Source organism: Euleptes europaea, chromosome 11 (genome assembly GCF_029931775.1).
Source record: "Euleptes europaea isolate rEulEur1 chromosome 11, rEulEur1.hap1, whole genome shotgun sequence".
NCBI lineage: Eukaryota > Metazoa > Chordata > Lepidosauria > Squamata > Sphaerodactylidae > Euleptes > Euleptes europaea.
The window spans coordinates 49,841,334-49,857,303 of record NC_079322.1 but is presented as its reverse complement, the minus strand read 5'-3'; the positions used below and the strand labels follow the sequence as shown (position 1 = coordinate 49,857,303).

The following is a 15,970-nucleotide window of genomic DNA, read 5'->3' as shown; positions in this document are numbered from 1 at the left end:
GGGGACCTTTACCTTTTACCTTAAGGTTCCTTCTGATTGCGGGGAAGAGGGAGTATTTTATATCATCAGTTAATTTATAAGAATGTTCACTGTTTATTAAGATCCTCTCCCTATTGTGTCAAACTTTCTTCTTTTATTACATTTCAACACAGTAACACAGTTCTGTTGTGATGTCTCTTTAATTTACTTGTGGCATGATATAAATGGTTCAACCTTGACCTCTATGTATAGGTTAAATGCCGCCATATACAACTAATGTAAGGCTTTTTTATCTTGTATTAACAATAAATGTTGTGAACTCTCATATATAAAGCAACTTCAGTTTAATGTATATTGTGTATAACATCGGTGGTGAATCTCCATGGTGATGCATTTGAAAAGACTAACTTTGACTGCTGAGCGGTATGTTAAAACAAAGAATGTTTGGAGATTTGAGACAGGGAAATAGTTTCTTTCATGTCAAATAGTGGTTGACCCACTTGTTCAACAGATCGAGATAAATAAGAATTAAAAAAAAAATCTGAAGTGCCTTTCACCAGTTTTTAGCAATTAATTTAAATGAGAAGTGTACAAATAAAATAATTTCACAATTGTAAAATGTCTCCTTTGTGGCTTTGAATGTTTGAATGTGTTCTGATGTTGTAGGGAATGGATTAGATATGCCAAGTTTAAGTGTGTGAACAGAGTGTTTACCAGACTTCCTCCATAGATTTTGTTCTTTTCACTTTTCTGGAGCCAGCTCCAGCGTCATCTGCACTTATTGCCACCACTGTTCTTTGCCAGGGACTGAACCTTCTTTCTTAGAGCAACACAGACACTTTGAACAAGAACCAAAGGTGGCAGAGCTAGGCATGTGTGCTTCATATATGACATGACATCTAAACACGTGCACATCAGCATAAAGTGTAAAGCAGCTCCTTTTTTTTTTAACCATTTACATGCTCCCTCTCAAAATTACTGTGAACTAGCTTGAATGGTTTCCATCTTTGTTCTTGCTGGAAATGAAAATGCTCAACAGTGCAATCCTAAAGAGAGTTAACACCTTTCTAAGTCCACTGAAGTCAATATGTTTAGAGTGGTATAACTTTATTTAGGATTGCATTGCAAAGTGTCTGTTCTCTTCTAGTTCAATTGCTTGAGGTCAAGTACCTGTCTAGGATGATGTGCCACTAATTCATCTGAGCAATAGCCTACTACTCAGGAGTCTTCTGATTACACGACTACTACTACTACTCAGGAGTCTTCTGGTAGTGGATTGCTCGATGAAGAGGTCAACCCAGTGTGCGGCTGCTGTAAAAAAAGGCAAATTCCATGCTATTAGACCACTGGTTCCCAACCAGGGGTCCGCGAGAACTAAATTAAGGTCCGCGAAACAAAGTTATAAACCCATAATAAATTAATATTTTCAATTAAAAGTTCTCTATTATAAAAATATATTCAAATATTATTCTAAGTTTAATGTTTAACAGTTACGATTAAAGTTTATTTTCAAATTCTCAGAATTTTTATTTTGAACCTTGGGGTCCCTGCACCGAACAAAAAAGTCCTAGTGGTCCCTGGTCAAAAAAAGGTTGGGAACCACTGTATTAGACAAATAGAGAATAAAACTGCTGATATCATACTGCCCTTGTACAAATCTATGGTGAGACCACACTTGGAATACTGTGTTCAGTTCTGGTCACACCTAAAAAAAGGATATTGCAGAGCTTGAGAAGGTGCAGAAAAGAGCAACCAAAATGATTAGGGGACTAGAGCAACTGCCCTATGAGGAGCGGTTAAAACGCTTAGGGCTGTTTAGCCTGGAAAGAAGGCGGTTAAGGGGAGACATGATAAGATATAAAATTATGCATGGTTTGGAGAGAGCTGACAGGGAGAAGCTTTTCTCCCTCTCATAATACTAGAATGTGGGGTCATCTGTTGAAGCTGGAGGGTGAGAGATTCAAAACTGATAAAAGGATATATTTCTTTACACAACACATAGTTAAATTGTGGAACTCCCTGCCCCAAGATGTGATGGCTGCCAACTTGGGAGGCTTTAAGGGGAGTGGACATGTTCATGGAAGAGAGGAGTATTCATGGCTACTAGTAAAAATGGATACTAGTCATGATGCATACCTACTCTCTCCAGGATCAGAGGTGCATGCCGAATATATTAGGTGCTGTGAAACATAGGCAGGATTGGTGCTGCTGCAGTTGTCTTGTTTGTGGGCTTCCTAGAGGCACCTGGTTGGCCACTGTGTGAACAGACTGCTGGACTTGATGGTCCTTGCTCTGATCCAGCATGGCTTTTCTTATGTTATTACACAATAATGTGCATTGCATCCAGTGCGGCGATTGGAAGCTTCCTTGCATCTGTTGCCTTCGCTTATGTTCTGCAATTCTTTCAGAGACTCGGATACCTCCACAGTGCAGGTGGCTCATCTTTTTGCCACGTCTTCATTAACATTCATTATGTGGAGAATTCGGCTAAATGCCATAACTTTAGTATTTGCAAATAAGAAACAACACCTGTCTTGATTATTTAACCAGTTTAATCATTGGTCATCAATTTTAGCTTATACAGTACGTATGTCGGGTTAAGAATGGAAAGGAAAACTTAGTATGAAAATATAACTTTTATGTACATCTTTCAGTGCCTTTTAAGTTCCTCTAAACTGTTTACTATCTTTAAGTTTTATTTCACTCTTTTGTACAAGAGCCCTGAGAAATGAATGTGTGTAACTGTTACCCTCCCCTAACTCAGTTAAAACTGCCTGGCCCTGATCTGGTAGGAGAGGTCTGTGTCTGTAAGCAGTCTTCTGTGGGTGTTTCTAACTCAGGTGTATAGCCCCATTGAGATGCTCATCTGAGCCTTGCTGAACTGGCTGGTTGTATTTTCTGATGTGAACAGGAATGCACACCGGTGCCCAGTTCTTGCACAGGCCTAATGGCCTGTTTTGTTGTGTCAGCTCTTCTGAGGCTACTGTGTATTTTCAAAATGTTGTATTAGCTATGCAATCCTAAGGGGGGGGGGTCTGCTGTATCTGGGGAGGGAGCAGCTGCAGTCGAAAATGTGAGTTTAAAGAAAGCCCTGCAAAACTCTCCACTGAGTTCCACAGGGCTACGCCTGCCTTTTTGCAGGTCGAAAGGGCTTACTGCCACTGGGAATGCCCCCTTTGACTCAAGCGCGAACCCTTGTGCTGGGAAAACGCTGCTGGTGAGGCTGCGCCAGTGCCTGCAACTCTCACAAGAAGAACAGTTGGTTTTTATATGCTGACTTTCTCTAGCACTTAAGAGAGACTCAAACCGGCTTATAATCGCCTTCCCTTCCCCTCCTCACAACAGACCACCCCCCGTGAGGTAGGTAGGGCTGAGAGAGTGTGACTTGCCCAAGGTCACCCAGCTGGCTTCCGGGGAATCAAACCCAATTCTCCAGATCAGAGTCCACTGCTCCAAACCACCGCTCTTAACCACTACACCACACAGGCTTTCACAACTCCCCAAAGCTTGCGTTCATGGCCCTGCACTAGCGTTAGCACCAGTTTAGCCAGCACAAGTGCCACTTACTCTGGGATTACCCCGGCTCCTATCCCCTTCCCTCCCCCCCACCCCCGGCCTAGTTAGGATTGGTTTGGTAATGTTGTCATTTTCCCCTACTTTCTTTTTGTGATCTTTAGCTGCTACATTGAACTTAACTTTAATGAGAGTAAAGCCTACTTTTAAACCTGCCTCTGAGGTGTTAAATGTTTTTTTTACTAGTAATCTAAAGGAGCAGCACATGGAAAACAATGGCTTTTTAGTTTATACCACTTTCGGGCATCATTTGTTCTGCTTCTTGCTGTAGTGTTTTTAAAATTTGATTTGCATTGCCTAATAATAAACCCTGTTCTAGTTAGAGCTAGACATTAAAATCCCTGGTATTCGTTTCATTAAAGTTCCTGAAACATTGCCACATGCAGTACTGAACAGTAAACACAGAGGGTTACGTTGCTTTACGTAAGTGAAGCCATCAGGTAAATACTTTATCAAATCTATTGGATATATATTCTTTAGCATAAAAAGTGCAAGACACACTACACAAATCAGCCTTGTATTGACAGCATTTGGAATTCACTGCAGACTCATGAAAGTTTTGCCACCTCTGCTGAAACCTCTGGAAGAGGAGAAAAAGAACAGTTTTATTAAGAGCACTTGCATTTTTTGTAATGAGTATCAGTTGCTCGTTATAACAATAATGCAAAGTTTGCTACTTCTGTATTAAGAACTACTTTTTCAAACCCATGTAGACTGCCTTATGAACCTTCTCTGAAATTGTTCAAAGCACCACCACAAAAGAGGGACAGGTTTCTTTGTTTTTCAAAAAAGCTAGCAGTATTTTCTATATAGTACAAGACTGTATCTGTTATGCAGAGAACATTCCTGAACAAAATTTCCAGTGCCATCAGTACATACTTGCTTAGTCTTGAACACAAGTTGCCCGGCACTCTTGTTCTGTCTCAAACCGGTTATGGGTACCCTGACAGCCGCCATACCAAAATCGGGCACAAGAATTGGCATCCTTGTCGTAATACCACTTCACTTGGTAGTTTCGACAGTCTCCAGGTCTCATTGGTTCCAAGCACCTGGCAGCTGCAAACACATGGAACAGAAAAGAAACTGCTGAACTACAGAAGGATGAATCATTGGCTTTGCCTAAATTACTATGATGCTGCCCAACAGTGCCAATTTGATCAAGGCCAACGTTTTTTCTTATTTCTCTCTAGCTGCTCTTCTATCTCACTGCCACCATGCTCATGTCTAACAGATGATGTGTGCAGCTAGATTAGTTTGAGGTTTACATAGCTGCTCAGATCCAGACTACTTGTTCAAATTTCAGTGGCCCTAAAAGAGGTACGATCCCAATGGGAGTCAGTTTCAGGTAGCTGGCTCAAGGTTGACTCAGCCTTCCATCCTTCCGAGGTCGGTAATATGAGTACCCAGCTTGCTGGGGGTAAAGTGTAGATGGCTGGGGATGGCACTGGCAAACCACCCCGTAAACATAGTCTTCCTAGTAAACGTAGGGAAGTGACATCACCCCATGGGTCAGGAATGACCCTTTTAAAAAGAGGTACATCTGTCCCCTAAAGGGTTCCTGGAGAGAGTCATTACACACAGAACAAATCTAGCAACCAAAACTCCAAATCAAGGATTATGTGTCTCCCCCACCCACCGCCCACCATCAGCAAAACTCTCCGTACCTTTTGCTCCACCTAGTACTATCTGAGGCTGAACAACGGCTGATGTCGGCTGCACAGCATGAGTTAAATTAGGCAAGAGAGGAATCGCTGGAGTGTGGGGTCTGGGTTCCCAATGATCTTGTCGACGAGTAACAGGAGTATGCCTGGGAGAAGGTGTAGTGACATAGGGCTCTCTGCGTGTCCAGGGAGGGTATAGCTATTGAAAAATGATAAATACTAGTTAAGCTTAAATACCACAGCAGAGATGCAGACTGGGAGTTTAAAACAGTTTCCTTATACACTATTTCATATTATTAGTAGCTACACTGGGTAAATTCACCTTGAGGTCTGAGAACCTGTTAATTTGCTATGTTCATAAACCACTACTTCAAAAGTAAACTGCTCTCTATCCAGAGATACAAAAAGGAGGATAGAACATTAAAAAAAAAAAATGAGAACTCTATAGCTGGTCTTAAAACGGACTCAGCACGATTTTGAAATTATTGTTTTGAAGCTACAAAATGTAGCTTCTGTAGATCGAATAACATGATGATTTTTTTAAGCATCATGTGTAGCATGATAAGTAGGTGAAGATAACTCACTCACCTGGGCCAGATTGGCCCTTTCAGTTACCAGGGATGTTTCCGATGGACCCCTGCCCTCAAGGGCAGCAGTCTGGTGCCAGGAGTAAACCAAGCTGAGCTCCAGTGGGGCTGGCAGTGCCACAGGGGATGCTCAGTTCACCTTTTGCAGGTGGCAACAAGAAGCAAAGGCTCGCTCTTTCCACCCGACTGTGCTGCTGCAAACTGGGCCTGATCTGCCCATGCCCATTGTGGAGTACACAGGATGGGCCTGGAGTCCCCACCCCGAGTCCTGTGTTACAATCACATGTGAGTTGCAGGTTCTCCTCCATACCTGTGTCTGGGGTGCCTGATCCAGAGTGTGACTATGTTGCATGTGGAGAAGAGGCTTCAGCTTCACCCCCATTTTCCCACCATTTTCCCACCATGGAACAGTCCCAGCAGTGTGCTGTTTGGACACATTCATGGAGGAGAGGGGTATTCATGGCTTTTAGTTAGAATGGATACTAGTCATGCTGCATACCTGTTCTCTCTAGTATCAGAGGAGCATGCCTATTATATTGGGTGCAGTGGAACACAGGCAGGATGGCGCTGCTGCACTCGTCTTGTTAGTGGCTTCCTAGAGGCACCTGGTTGGCTCAATAATGTATGCACCAGCTGCACGTACTTGTCCCCGGGCTGTTTTGATAGCCCAGTCCTCCTTAATTGTACTCCAGAGATGTCCCTATATTTATTTATTATTTTATTTTATTAATTTATAGCCCGCTCTCATTCCCAGTGAGGCCGGGCTCAGGGCAGGTAGCAACATTTAAAACATAACACCATAAAAATATCAGCTAAAAACACAGTAGCCTAGAACAACAATACCATATCAAGATGGCATTCTTATAGGAGGATGATAACAGCCACTGGTTGGGCAATTAAACCCCCATAATCAGCAGAAGCGGGGGAGGATGGGGGGCAACAACGATGTAAAACTTATATAACATAAGAAGAAGCCAAAAGTAATGTGTCAGTCTTGGAACTTACTCAATAGTGTACGCCAATGCCTATCCAATCATTCTTTCAAAATACCTCTGGAAATCTTCCCCCTACAGTTTTTTTTTTGGGGGGGGGGGTTCATGGGGATTGGTCTCTGCAAGTTTCTCATCTCTCTCTGTTGCAGAGGAAGTTTTGAAAACTTGTCTGGCCATCAAATGTTGCTCCTATGGTATATTTCCCTGTCCTTGTCCTACCCAGTGAGGATAAGAAGGCCAAAGCCAATACAGTAAAATACAAGGGGTATCTTTGAGATATACTTACATAATCTGTTTCTGTTTTAGATGGAGGGATGTACGGCTCTGGAGTCTGTGCTCTGGCAAACTGACCTGTATGTTCACCTCCAGGGTAAAGTGAGGATGAACTGAGCACTTTCTTGATATGGTCGGCGGAAGCGTTTTTACAAATTTGTTTGAAGATCTTTTCCTCAAGAGCTGAGAGGATTGCAAAAGCAGTACAGTTAGATGGAAATACAGCAGGATGCGGAATTAAATGCCATAGTTTAGAATCAAACTACATGTCACTGAGAGCGACACATTTGTTTAAACCCAGCTTCCTATCACATATAAAATAAAGAGGGGGGATGTTTTCAAAGCCAAGGGGTGGGCGTGTAAATGGAGCTGAATCCTTCCTGTACCTGTTGTTTATCTTCCCATAAGCCCCCTCCCCAACATATAAGCACCATGCAAAAGCTATAGACCAAATATATGTGATATTGTACTAGTATACCAGAAAATCTTTTTAAAATACAATTCTTACATCGTAAGGCGAGGAAATTAGGTATCTCGGAGACATGCTCACTGTCAGGGTCTGTAGCAATGAGCTCCATCTCTTTCTGAATATTTTTATAATTGGAGTTACTCCTTTGAACCACACCAATTACAAATATTTCTATGTTGCGGTTGTGCGCTTGCTTCACGATGTCCTCCAACTTTTCATCGCGAACGTCGGCTTGCCCGTCTGTGATGACGATGGCCACTTTTTTCATATCCGGTCGGGCCTGCCGGAACATATCAATGGTTTTGTTGAGAGCGGTCGCGGTGTAGGTGCCCTCTCCTAAATAAAGCATTTTATCAACAGCGGTATTCAGGCAGTCTTGGCTGGTGCATTGTGGCAAAGTGGATACCACATATGCTTTGTGGCTGAAGTTGATGATGCCAACGCGGGCTGTCGCTGGGTCGACTCGGACTTTGCTAATGGCTGCTTTTACAAAACGTTTGATGAGGTCAAAATTGGCGGGCCCCACGCTTTCAGAGCTGTCAATCACAAATACAAGTTCCAAAGGACTGTCCCTGCAGTCAAATCCACAGCCTGAAATAAACAGTACAGTTTTATGATTACTTAAGAGGCCTGTTAACATATCTCCCAAGCTCCAGTATCTAAATGGACGCTTTTGAGTATATATAATGTGCATCCCATCCCCGTGTGCATGAGCAGTGTGTATTTCAATTTTCTGTAACGTCATGGAATCTAGAGGAGTCCCATGAGTCTTGGGGCAGCTTTTAGTGGGAGCTGAAAAGTAGAAAAGGGAGCTGGGAAAAAAATCCATGCATGTGTACTCCTTTGAATCCCAGCCCCACCAAACATATCACTTGGAATACCTCTTCCACATTACGTATGGCTCCAAGCCTGTGATTTTAGGGTTCTTTTGCTCTGTGTAATGTTCTCCACTCTGCCAATCCATAGGGATGTGTGCAAAAGAGTATGGTAGGTCTATTTCATTAATGCATCTCTATTGACTATTGCATCTCTATTAATGCATCTCTATTGACTCAGTGCCAACAAAAAGGCTCCATGATCCACTCACAAGTGCACTGTCCAGAGATGTGCTACCAAACACATCATTTATGCATGTGTCCTCCTTTGTGTGGTGAGGAGCAGAAGAAACAAAGCAAAAGAAGCCCCAAATGGAACACACCAAGCCACCCTTATTTCTGTCTCTGTTGCACAATAAACAAAACAAATCCCAGACTTTAATTTGGGGAGGAGCTGTGGCTCAGTGGTAGTTTGGGGAGGGGCTGTGGCTCAGTGGTAGAGCATTTGCTTGGCATGCAGAAGGTCCCAGGTTCAATCCTCGGCATCTCCAGTTAAAGGGACTAGGCAGGTAGGTGATGTGAAAGAGCCTGAGACCCTAGAGAGCCACTGCCGGTCTGAGTAGACAATACTGACTTTGATGGATCAAGGGTCTGATTCAGTATAAGGCAGCTTCATGTGTTCATATGATACTCTGTTAAAGGCAATAATGGCTCACTGGTATGCAATATATGTACCATTGTTAATTGCATTTAAAGAGCTTAGCTGTAGGCACTCACACTATAACAACAACATTGCTAGAGAACATTTTGGATTCCTTTGGCAAAAAGCAATTCATGTTTTCCGCCGAGGTTACTAACCACAGGGTGGGACACGGAGTTCTCCCAGAACTGCAACTGTTCTCTAGAGTACATAGCTAAGTTCCCATGGAGTAAATGGCAGCTTTAGAGAGCAGACTCTGTGATATACCATAGAGTCTAGAAGAAACCAAAGTCGTAGGGTGACATCACATCCCCACTGAGCTCCCTCCTCTCCCAAAACTTTGCACTCTCCAGACGCTACCCCCAAACCTCCAGGAATTTCCGAAGCTAGAGTTCCAACTTCTCCTTATAAAGATCTTACCACATATTTCCATGATGAGTTTGATTATATCTTCTCTCTGAAAAGAAAGTATCCATTTGAGTTGGCTTTGCACATTTGGAAATGCTGTATTAAATCGTAGTTTTCAGGTATGGACAATTAAGCATGCTCATTTAACAAAACAGGTTAATAACTGTTTGCACACTTGCTTTGGACAACACATATAATTCAATGTTTGTAAACATTCATTTAATATCATTACAGATAATAAGATTGTCACCAGATATGATGCTCGACAGAGTTTGCAAGAAATGGAGGTGGGAAGTGCCACCAAGTCGCAAGTGACTTATGGCGACCCTGTAGAGTTTTAAAGGCAAGAGATGTTAAGAAGTGGTTTGCCATTGCCCGCCTTTGCTTAGTGACCCTGGACTTCTCTGGTGGTCTCCCATCCAAATACTAACCAGGGTCGACCCTGCTTAGTTTCTGATGAGATTGGGCTGGCCTGAACCATCCAGGTCAGGGCTTGCAAGAAATCATTGGTATTTTTTTTACCAAAAAGGCATCTGGTTCTGTATTTGCTGCTGGGAAAGATGTTGACTAAGTTTTATCCTAAGCAGAGTTACACCCTTCTAAGTCAATTGAGGTCACGGGGTTAGAAGAATTTGACTCTGCTTAGGATTGCTCTGTAAAAGATCCAGTAGTGTTATGGTCAGCAAGCCAGTTCCTATTTTTACTAGGGTTGCCAGGTCCCTCTTCTCCACTGGCGGGAGGTTTTTGGGGCGGAGCCTGAGGAGGGCAGGGTTTGGAGAGGGAAAGGACTTCAATGCCATAGAGTTCAATTGCCAAAGAGGCCATTTTTCTCCAGATGAACTGATCTCTATCGGCTGGAGATCAGTTGAATTAGCAGGAGATCTCCTGCTATTACCTGGCAGTTGGCAACCCTAATTTTTACCTTGTCTATTTTTACCTTGCACATGGGCATAACTTACACCATCTTCTCCTAGTCTCGCATCACCATTTGCAACAGCGAGTCCCAAAAGATGCACCAACTTCAGAAGTGGGTTAAACTTTTTAAATGTTTCAGAACAACTGCTACATGAGAAAGATCAATATTGCTTAAAAACTTAGCAGCATGCTTACAATTTTTTTCTAGACTTTATGGGTTGGATCCCCTCAGCTATTCTGCTGGTGGAAGAGGAAGGAGGGGGCCCTTTTCTCCACCAAAAAAGCTATGCCATGGACTGTGAAACCCAGGTGGACAAAAGACATGTAGAAAAAAGGTTGCAGTGTGGAGAGGAATAGAGCAAGTTCTAACAGAAAGCGAAGAGGATCCAACCCTACCTTTTAATTATAATTAAATCATCGAGGTGTACTTACAGTAAGACCAGGTTCACCTTTAGCTCCTGAAAATCCCTAAAAGGTCATAAAATGAAATCAGTTAAGTGCTACAGCTTTAATTTTGTAAAAATGTTTACAAAAATTATGCCGTACCCTTGGTCCTGTGGGTCCAGATTCCCCAATCTCTCCTTTGTCACCTCTCTTTCCTTGATCCCCTTTCTCTCCATATTCTCCCTAATTTAAAAAAATGAAATAATGAGACAACATTCCTTGGTAAAGAAGTTTCTCCTAAACTTTGCCTATATGAAGCAAGCTGATATAATCACATTCTGTTAAGAAACTGATCAAAGCTTCCTCACAATCTTTAGCGAGAAGAGATGTGTTTTGAAGAAGAGTTGTTTTTGTATACCCCGCTTTTCTCTACCTTAAGGAGTCTCAATCACAATCCCTTCTTCTCCCCACAACAGGTAGGTGTGAGGTAGGTGCAGCTGAGAGAGTTCTGAGAGAACTGCGACTGGCCCAGGGTCACCTAGCAGGAGTGGGGAATCCAACCTGGTTCTCCAGATCAGAGTCTGCCGCTCTTAACCACTACACCACAGGCGAGGGACCTTCTCCCGAGGTGGCACCTCTCTTGTGGGACTATAGATTGTGAGATACTTTGGGGAAATATAGTTCTTCTGTCAGACAGCACAGCCCCAGAAGCTTCGAATATTTTGCAGAATGTGCTTGGACAGGTGCCGGAGATACCTGCTGGACATCGCATATGGTGTGTTCCGCGTTAATGCCACTTTATTGTTTACTGCTACTGTACCCTTAAACAAACATATAAACTTTTTTCTTTATTACAGGCAAACACACTCTCACCTTAGGGCCCGGAAATCCAAGCCCCATGGAGCCTTTTGCTCCTGGCAAGCCCTGAACTCCTTGTTCTCCCTGAAAATAATATGGAGAGTAACATAAGCTTTCAAAACATGTCTTGCACTGCAACATTCAACAGCCGCAAGGAAACTGTCATTCTTCTATTCTGTAGATTCTTTTTGACAAAAATGCAGACTTCATTCAAATATGTACATTGGGAGTTGTAGATGTAGAAACGTACAGAAAACTAACACATCACCCCACTGACAGATGTTTAGTAAGCCAACATGTTCCTTGTAGAACATCAACTTTAAGATCAATTGCATATGGAGTCATTAATTTAAGCTGAACCCCCACTCCCAATCCCTTGGGCTCAGCCTGGGAGTTTAAGCAGCCACAGAATGTTTCCTCAGCAGCGGTGTTTATTTCCTTTGCTCAGAGACATGAGGAAACCTATAATGACAACGCCTCAAATGACAGGAAATAGTTTTCTGCTTTATGGTTCTGGCTGGCCAAACCACTGGAAAAACTGCTTGGATCCGACCCGTTACATCATAAGTCTCATAACTAACGTGTAAGATGGTTCAGCATTATCACTCCCATATAGCAGCCTGGCCGAGGTAACGTTCAAGCTGGAGTATTCGCTGAGTTTCAAATATGAAGGAAACAGGAGTGCATTTGTAGCCCTCCTTTAAAATCCACGCAAGCAGTGTCTGTTCTGTATTTCAGGGACAGACTGGTTTTATCATATTACTCAGAACTGTTCTTAGAATGGAATCGAGATCTTCTGGTTGTTAAGCTGTCAAATCTCCCCCATGAACAGCAATGCCTTTATTCATCTGGTTGCTTCTGCAAAGGCCAACAGGTATCCATTTACTCGGTTTAGAGTCTCTCTCCTCAGATGAATCATCAGCTGTCTGCTTCATAATACAATCCTGAGAGGGTAGACTGGGCTGGATCACTTTGGATTGCAGGTGAAGAGAGTTACAGTTCTAATACACCCCTGTGTAAAAACTCCTTGCATTTGAAAATTAGCAGATCCAGGAGAAATGTTCTAGTCTAGCCTTTACGTGATATGCTGGGTTTCTTTATGGAACAATTAATGCAAGAATACTTTGCAAACTGTCATCCGTTCCCTGCAGGTTGAAGTGGTACAGCCCATTCTATAACCTCAGCGCTCTGCCGCCTCATTCTGCTCCATGGGTAGTCCAGTCCAAGTAAAATGAAAAGTTCATTCACAAAATAGAGTATCTGTTGCAAAATCCCTTCTTAACCCAAAAGACAACAGTACAGTGGTGATTCTAATAGGCATTTCTTACATGGTACAATAGTCACACAGGGACTATAATATCAGAGTTTTTAACAGTTAAAAGGCATTTGTCTCTTTTCCTCTCCACTAGTTGAAAATCATGAAACTTACCATGTCCAAAGAGCAATGCTGTATTGGATGATCACTTACTAAATGGCAGCTTGGAGGTGAGCCAATAAGTGTGGCCCTGAGAAAACCCAGATGAATTTCCAAGCAACACCCAGGGTCCATGCAGCACAGTTTGAAAGCCACAGCCTTAAATGGAACTTGTGTGTAAAGGGTCGTCACAGCCAACTTATGGCAACTCAGTAGGGTTTTCAAGGAAAGAGACTAACAGAGGCGGTTTGCCATTGCCTGCCTCAGTGGAACAACCCTGGACTTCCTTGGTGGTCTCCCATTCAAGTCCTAACCAGGGCCAACCCTTCCTAGCTTCTGAGATCTCACAAGATCAGGTTAACCATGGCCATCCAGATCAGGGCAAAATAGAACTTAGTGCCACACAAGACTAGTTTGTCAACACTCGTAGTGCCCCTGATGCTCAGCACATCAAGGCACTAGGTGCTGGTTCCAGAAGACTAGACATGACTCCCCTCTGTTTCATGTAGTCACACCACTAACCATCTGTACATAGGCATGATTCTTTAAAAAAAAAAAAAGCTTTCCCAGGACCCAGGCTTTTTAACAGCGAGGAGACAATGGTCTTCCACTTCCCAGTACATCTATTAAACCCTTCCTGTACTGTTACAACGGCTTGGACCCTACAAAGATTTCAAGACAGAGAAGGAGAAACCCCAGCGGATTCTCCTCTTCACTGCACCGCAGTTCAGTGTGGCTTTTTGTCTGCACAAGTTCCAAAATCAGTGTCATCACTTTGGGGGGGGGGGGTCAAAAGGGATTTTTCTTCCTCCTTGCGCTAGCAGACAAGCTTCAGTTGCCAACTGTCTGCTCCCAGCTGGGGAACCCCCACCTGAGCTCCCCATCCCCTGTGGCAATCATCCTCAAACAGCCCCGCCTTTCCTCCAGGGCTCTGAACAAATCCTTGTGGTTTTGGTTTCATGCAGATCCAGTCGCTCAGAGCCCATGCAACGTCACTGGATGGGAGGGGGTGAGCCAGCCTCAGCTTATGAAGGGGAAAGAAAACCTTCTTTTCTTTGGACAGGGATTTCATGGCTCTGGAAAGGAGTGTCAGCTTAGCCATGCTTTTATTTGGTGTTTAGTTAGGGTTTGGGAGTCGGCTTACGGAAGAAAGCTTATGTTAGTGTGACAAGTATCCTGTGAAGGGCTCGTCATTCTTAACTTGTGTGTATAGGCTCTGTGGAAAATTGCTCTGTGTGGGAAAAGAGTGGTCTTGAACCTGTCGAGGTAACTTGAATGGAGAAAGGGCAATCATATCTTCCTTCAGGATTTATTTACTTTTCTTGAGAGCCAGGTTTACTTGGTATATTTATATATAGTCATCCACACAGAACAGTTACACTATTAAATACTTTTTTGTCTGTCTGGTCAAATATCTAAGAAAAAGTGATCTCTATTTACCTCACGTATAATTACAACCTTGGTGTTAAACTATATACATACACAACACTTGGTCTAACAGGTTTCCAAATAAAAGACTTTTAGGGAGCACATAGCTATGGTAAAAAACACAGAGATCGGGAGGATTCCTAGAATGCATTCCTAGAGAGGATTCATGATACATACCTATTCTCTCCAGGATTCATGATGCATACCTATTCTCTCCAGGATCAGAGGAGCATGCCTATTATCTTAGCTGCTGTTGAACACAGGCAGGATGGTGCTGCTACAGTCTTCGTGTTCATGGGCTTCCTAGAGGCACCTGGTTGGCCACTGTGTGAACAGAGGCTGGACTTGATGGGCCTTGGTCTGATCCAGCAGGGCTTTTCTTATGTTCTTAGAGTGTTCTGCCATGCTCTTTTAAAACCATAGAGGTTGGGGGGATTCCTAAAGTGTTATGTAATGTGATGATGTCACTCCCAGTTTGGGGGCTTGAAATGACATCATGGCATCACCAATCTCACATGTTCCAGCCCCTCTGATTCTTTCACTAATGCTAACACAAGCTGGTAGGATCCAACTCAGTGTGTTCATTTGTTTATTTATTTATTACATGAACCCCCAGTTTCCACCAGATTGGCTGGTTTACTATTTAAGCCAAGGTGGTTTACTGTTTAAATTCTTCACAACATACAATGCAAGTATACATGTGTGAGTGTGTGTGACAGGGAGAAGAGAAGAGAGATTTTTCAGATTTGTCCTGTCAGTTTCTTCATTTGAATTTTCTATCAGCGGAATGGAAAATTTAAATTCATTTTTCTGGCCAATATATTTAAAAAGCTGTTATGAGAAGCAATTGTACAGTTAACGGGGAATATGTTATTTTTAGGAAACGATACCCCTGTATTCATTCTTACCTTACTTCCTTGTGTTCCATATCCTGGAGGGCCCTGTGGGCCAGGCAAGCCTTTTTGCCCCACGGTGCCCTATTAAAATTGCCCCAGATGACAGAAAGAAAGAGAGAATAATATTACGTAAATTCCAAAATGAAAGCAGAATTTCCTGGGGCTGGTTGAAACTTTGGGTCCATATCTACCATTTCAAATGTTGGCATGAAAGATACAGTCCCCCCCCCCCAAAGAAAGGCCTTTGTAACCTGCACATATAAATGCTAGGATCCAAAGGAGAGTGAACTGGTTCAGAGGTAATCAGTCAGTTCAAGCCTCAGGTTTTTGTGCTTCCCCCTCCCTCTTGTTCCTTCATGTCTCTGCCCCAGGTTCAATGCTGCAGGGAAATGGTTTTTTCCTGCTTCTCCACAACACCGTGGTCACAGGGTTTCCTCAGCTTTTCTCAAACCTGCTTTGGTGCAAGGTTTTGGGAAAGATCGTAGTGACGCTGGAATGGCAGCTACGTGGGTTGAAAAGTTCATATTTTCCCATCCACACAGCAGCCATTTTCCCTTACCCTGTCCCCGTGATGGCCATTTCCTCCCCCACCACCCCTACCACGGAGCCATGTTGTTA

The 15,970-nt window shown here is 43.1% G+C and overlaps 1 protein-coding gene across 1 annotated transcript in view; it reads right to left on the bottom strand.

Moving 5' to 3' along the window:
- Nucleotides 1-4,435: 4,435 nt before the first annotated feature.
- COL28A1 (collagen type XXVIII alpha 1 chain) overlaps nucleotides 4,436-15,970 on the bottom strand; it is a 73,700-nt gene continuing 62,165 nt past the window's right edge. The window contains exons 27-35 of the mRNA XM_056857819.1: nucleotides 15,365-15,433; nucleotides 11,630-11,698; nucleotides 10,919-10,999; nucleotides 10,805-10,840; nucleotides 9,470-9,506; nucleotides 7,574-8,125; nucleotides 7,079-7,248; nucleotides 5,217-5,412; nucleotides 4,436-4,608 (exon numbers count right to left, since the gene is read on the bottom strand). Coding sequence (XP_056713797.1) covers nucleotides 4,436-4,608; nucleotides 5,217-5,412; nucleotides 7,079-7,248; nucleotides 7,574-8,125; nucleotides 9,470-9,506; nucleotides 10,805-10,840; nucleotides 10,919-10,999; nucleotides 11,630-11,698; nucleotides 15,365-15,433 — 1,383 coding nt within the window. The remainder of the gene's footprint in view (nucleotides 4,609-5,216; nucleotides 5,413-7,078; nucleotides 7,249-7,573; nucleotides 8,126-9,469; nucleotides 9,507-10,804; nucleotides 10,841-10,918; nucleotides 11,000-11,629; nucleotides 11,699-15,364; nucleotides 15,434-15,970) is intronic.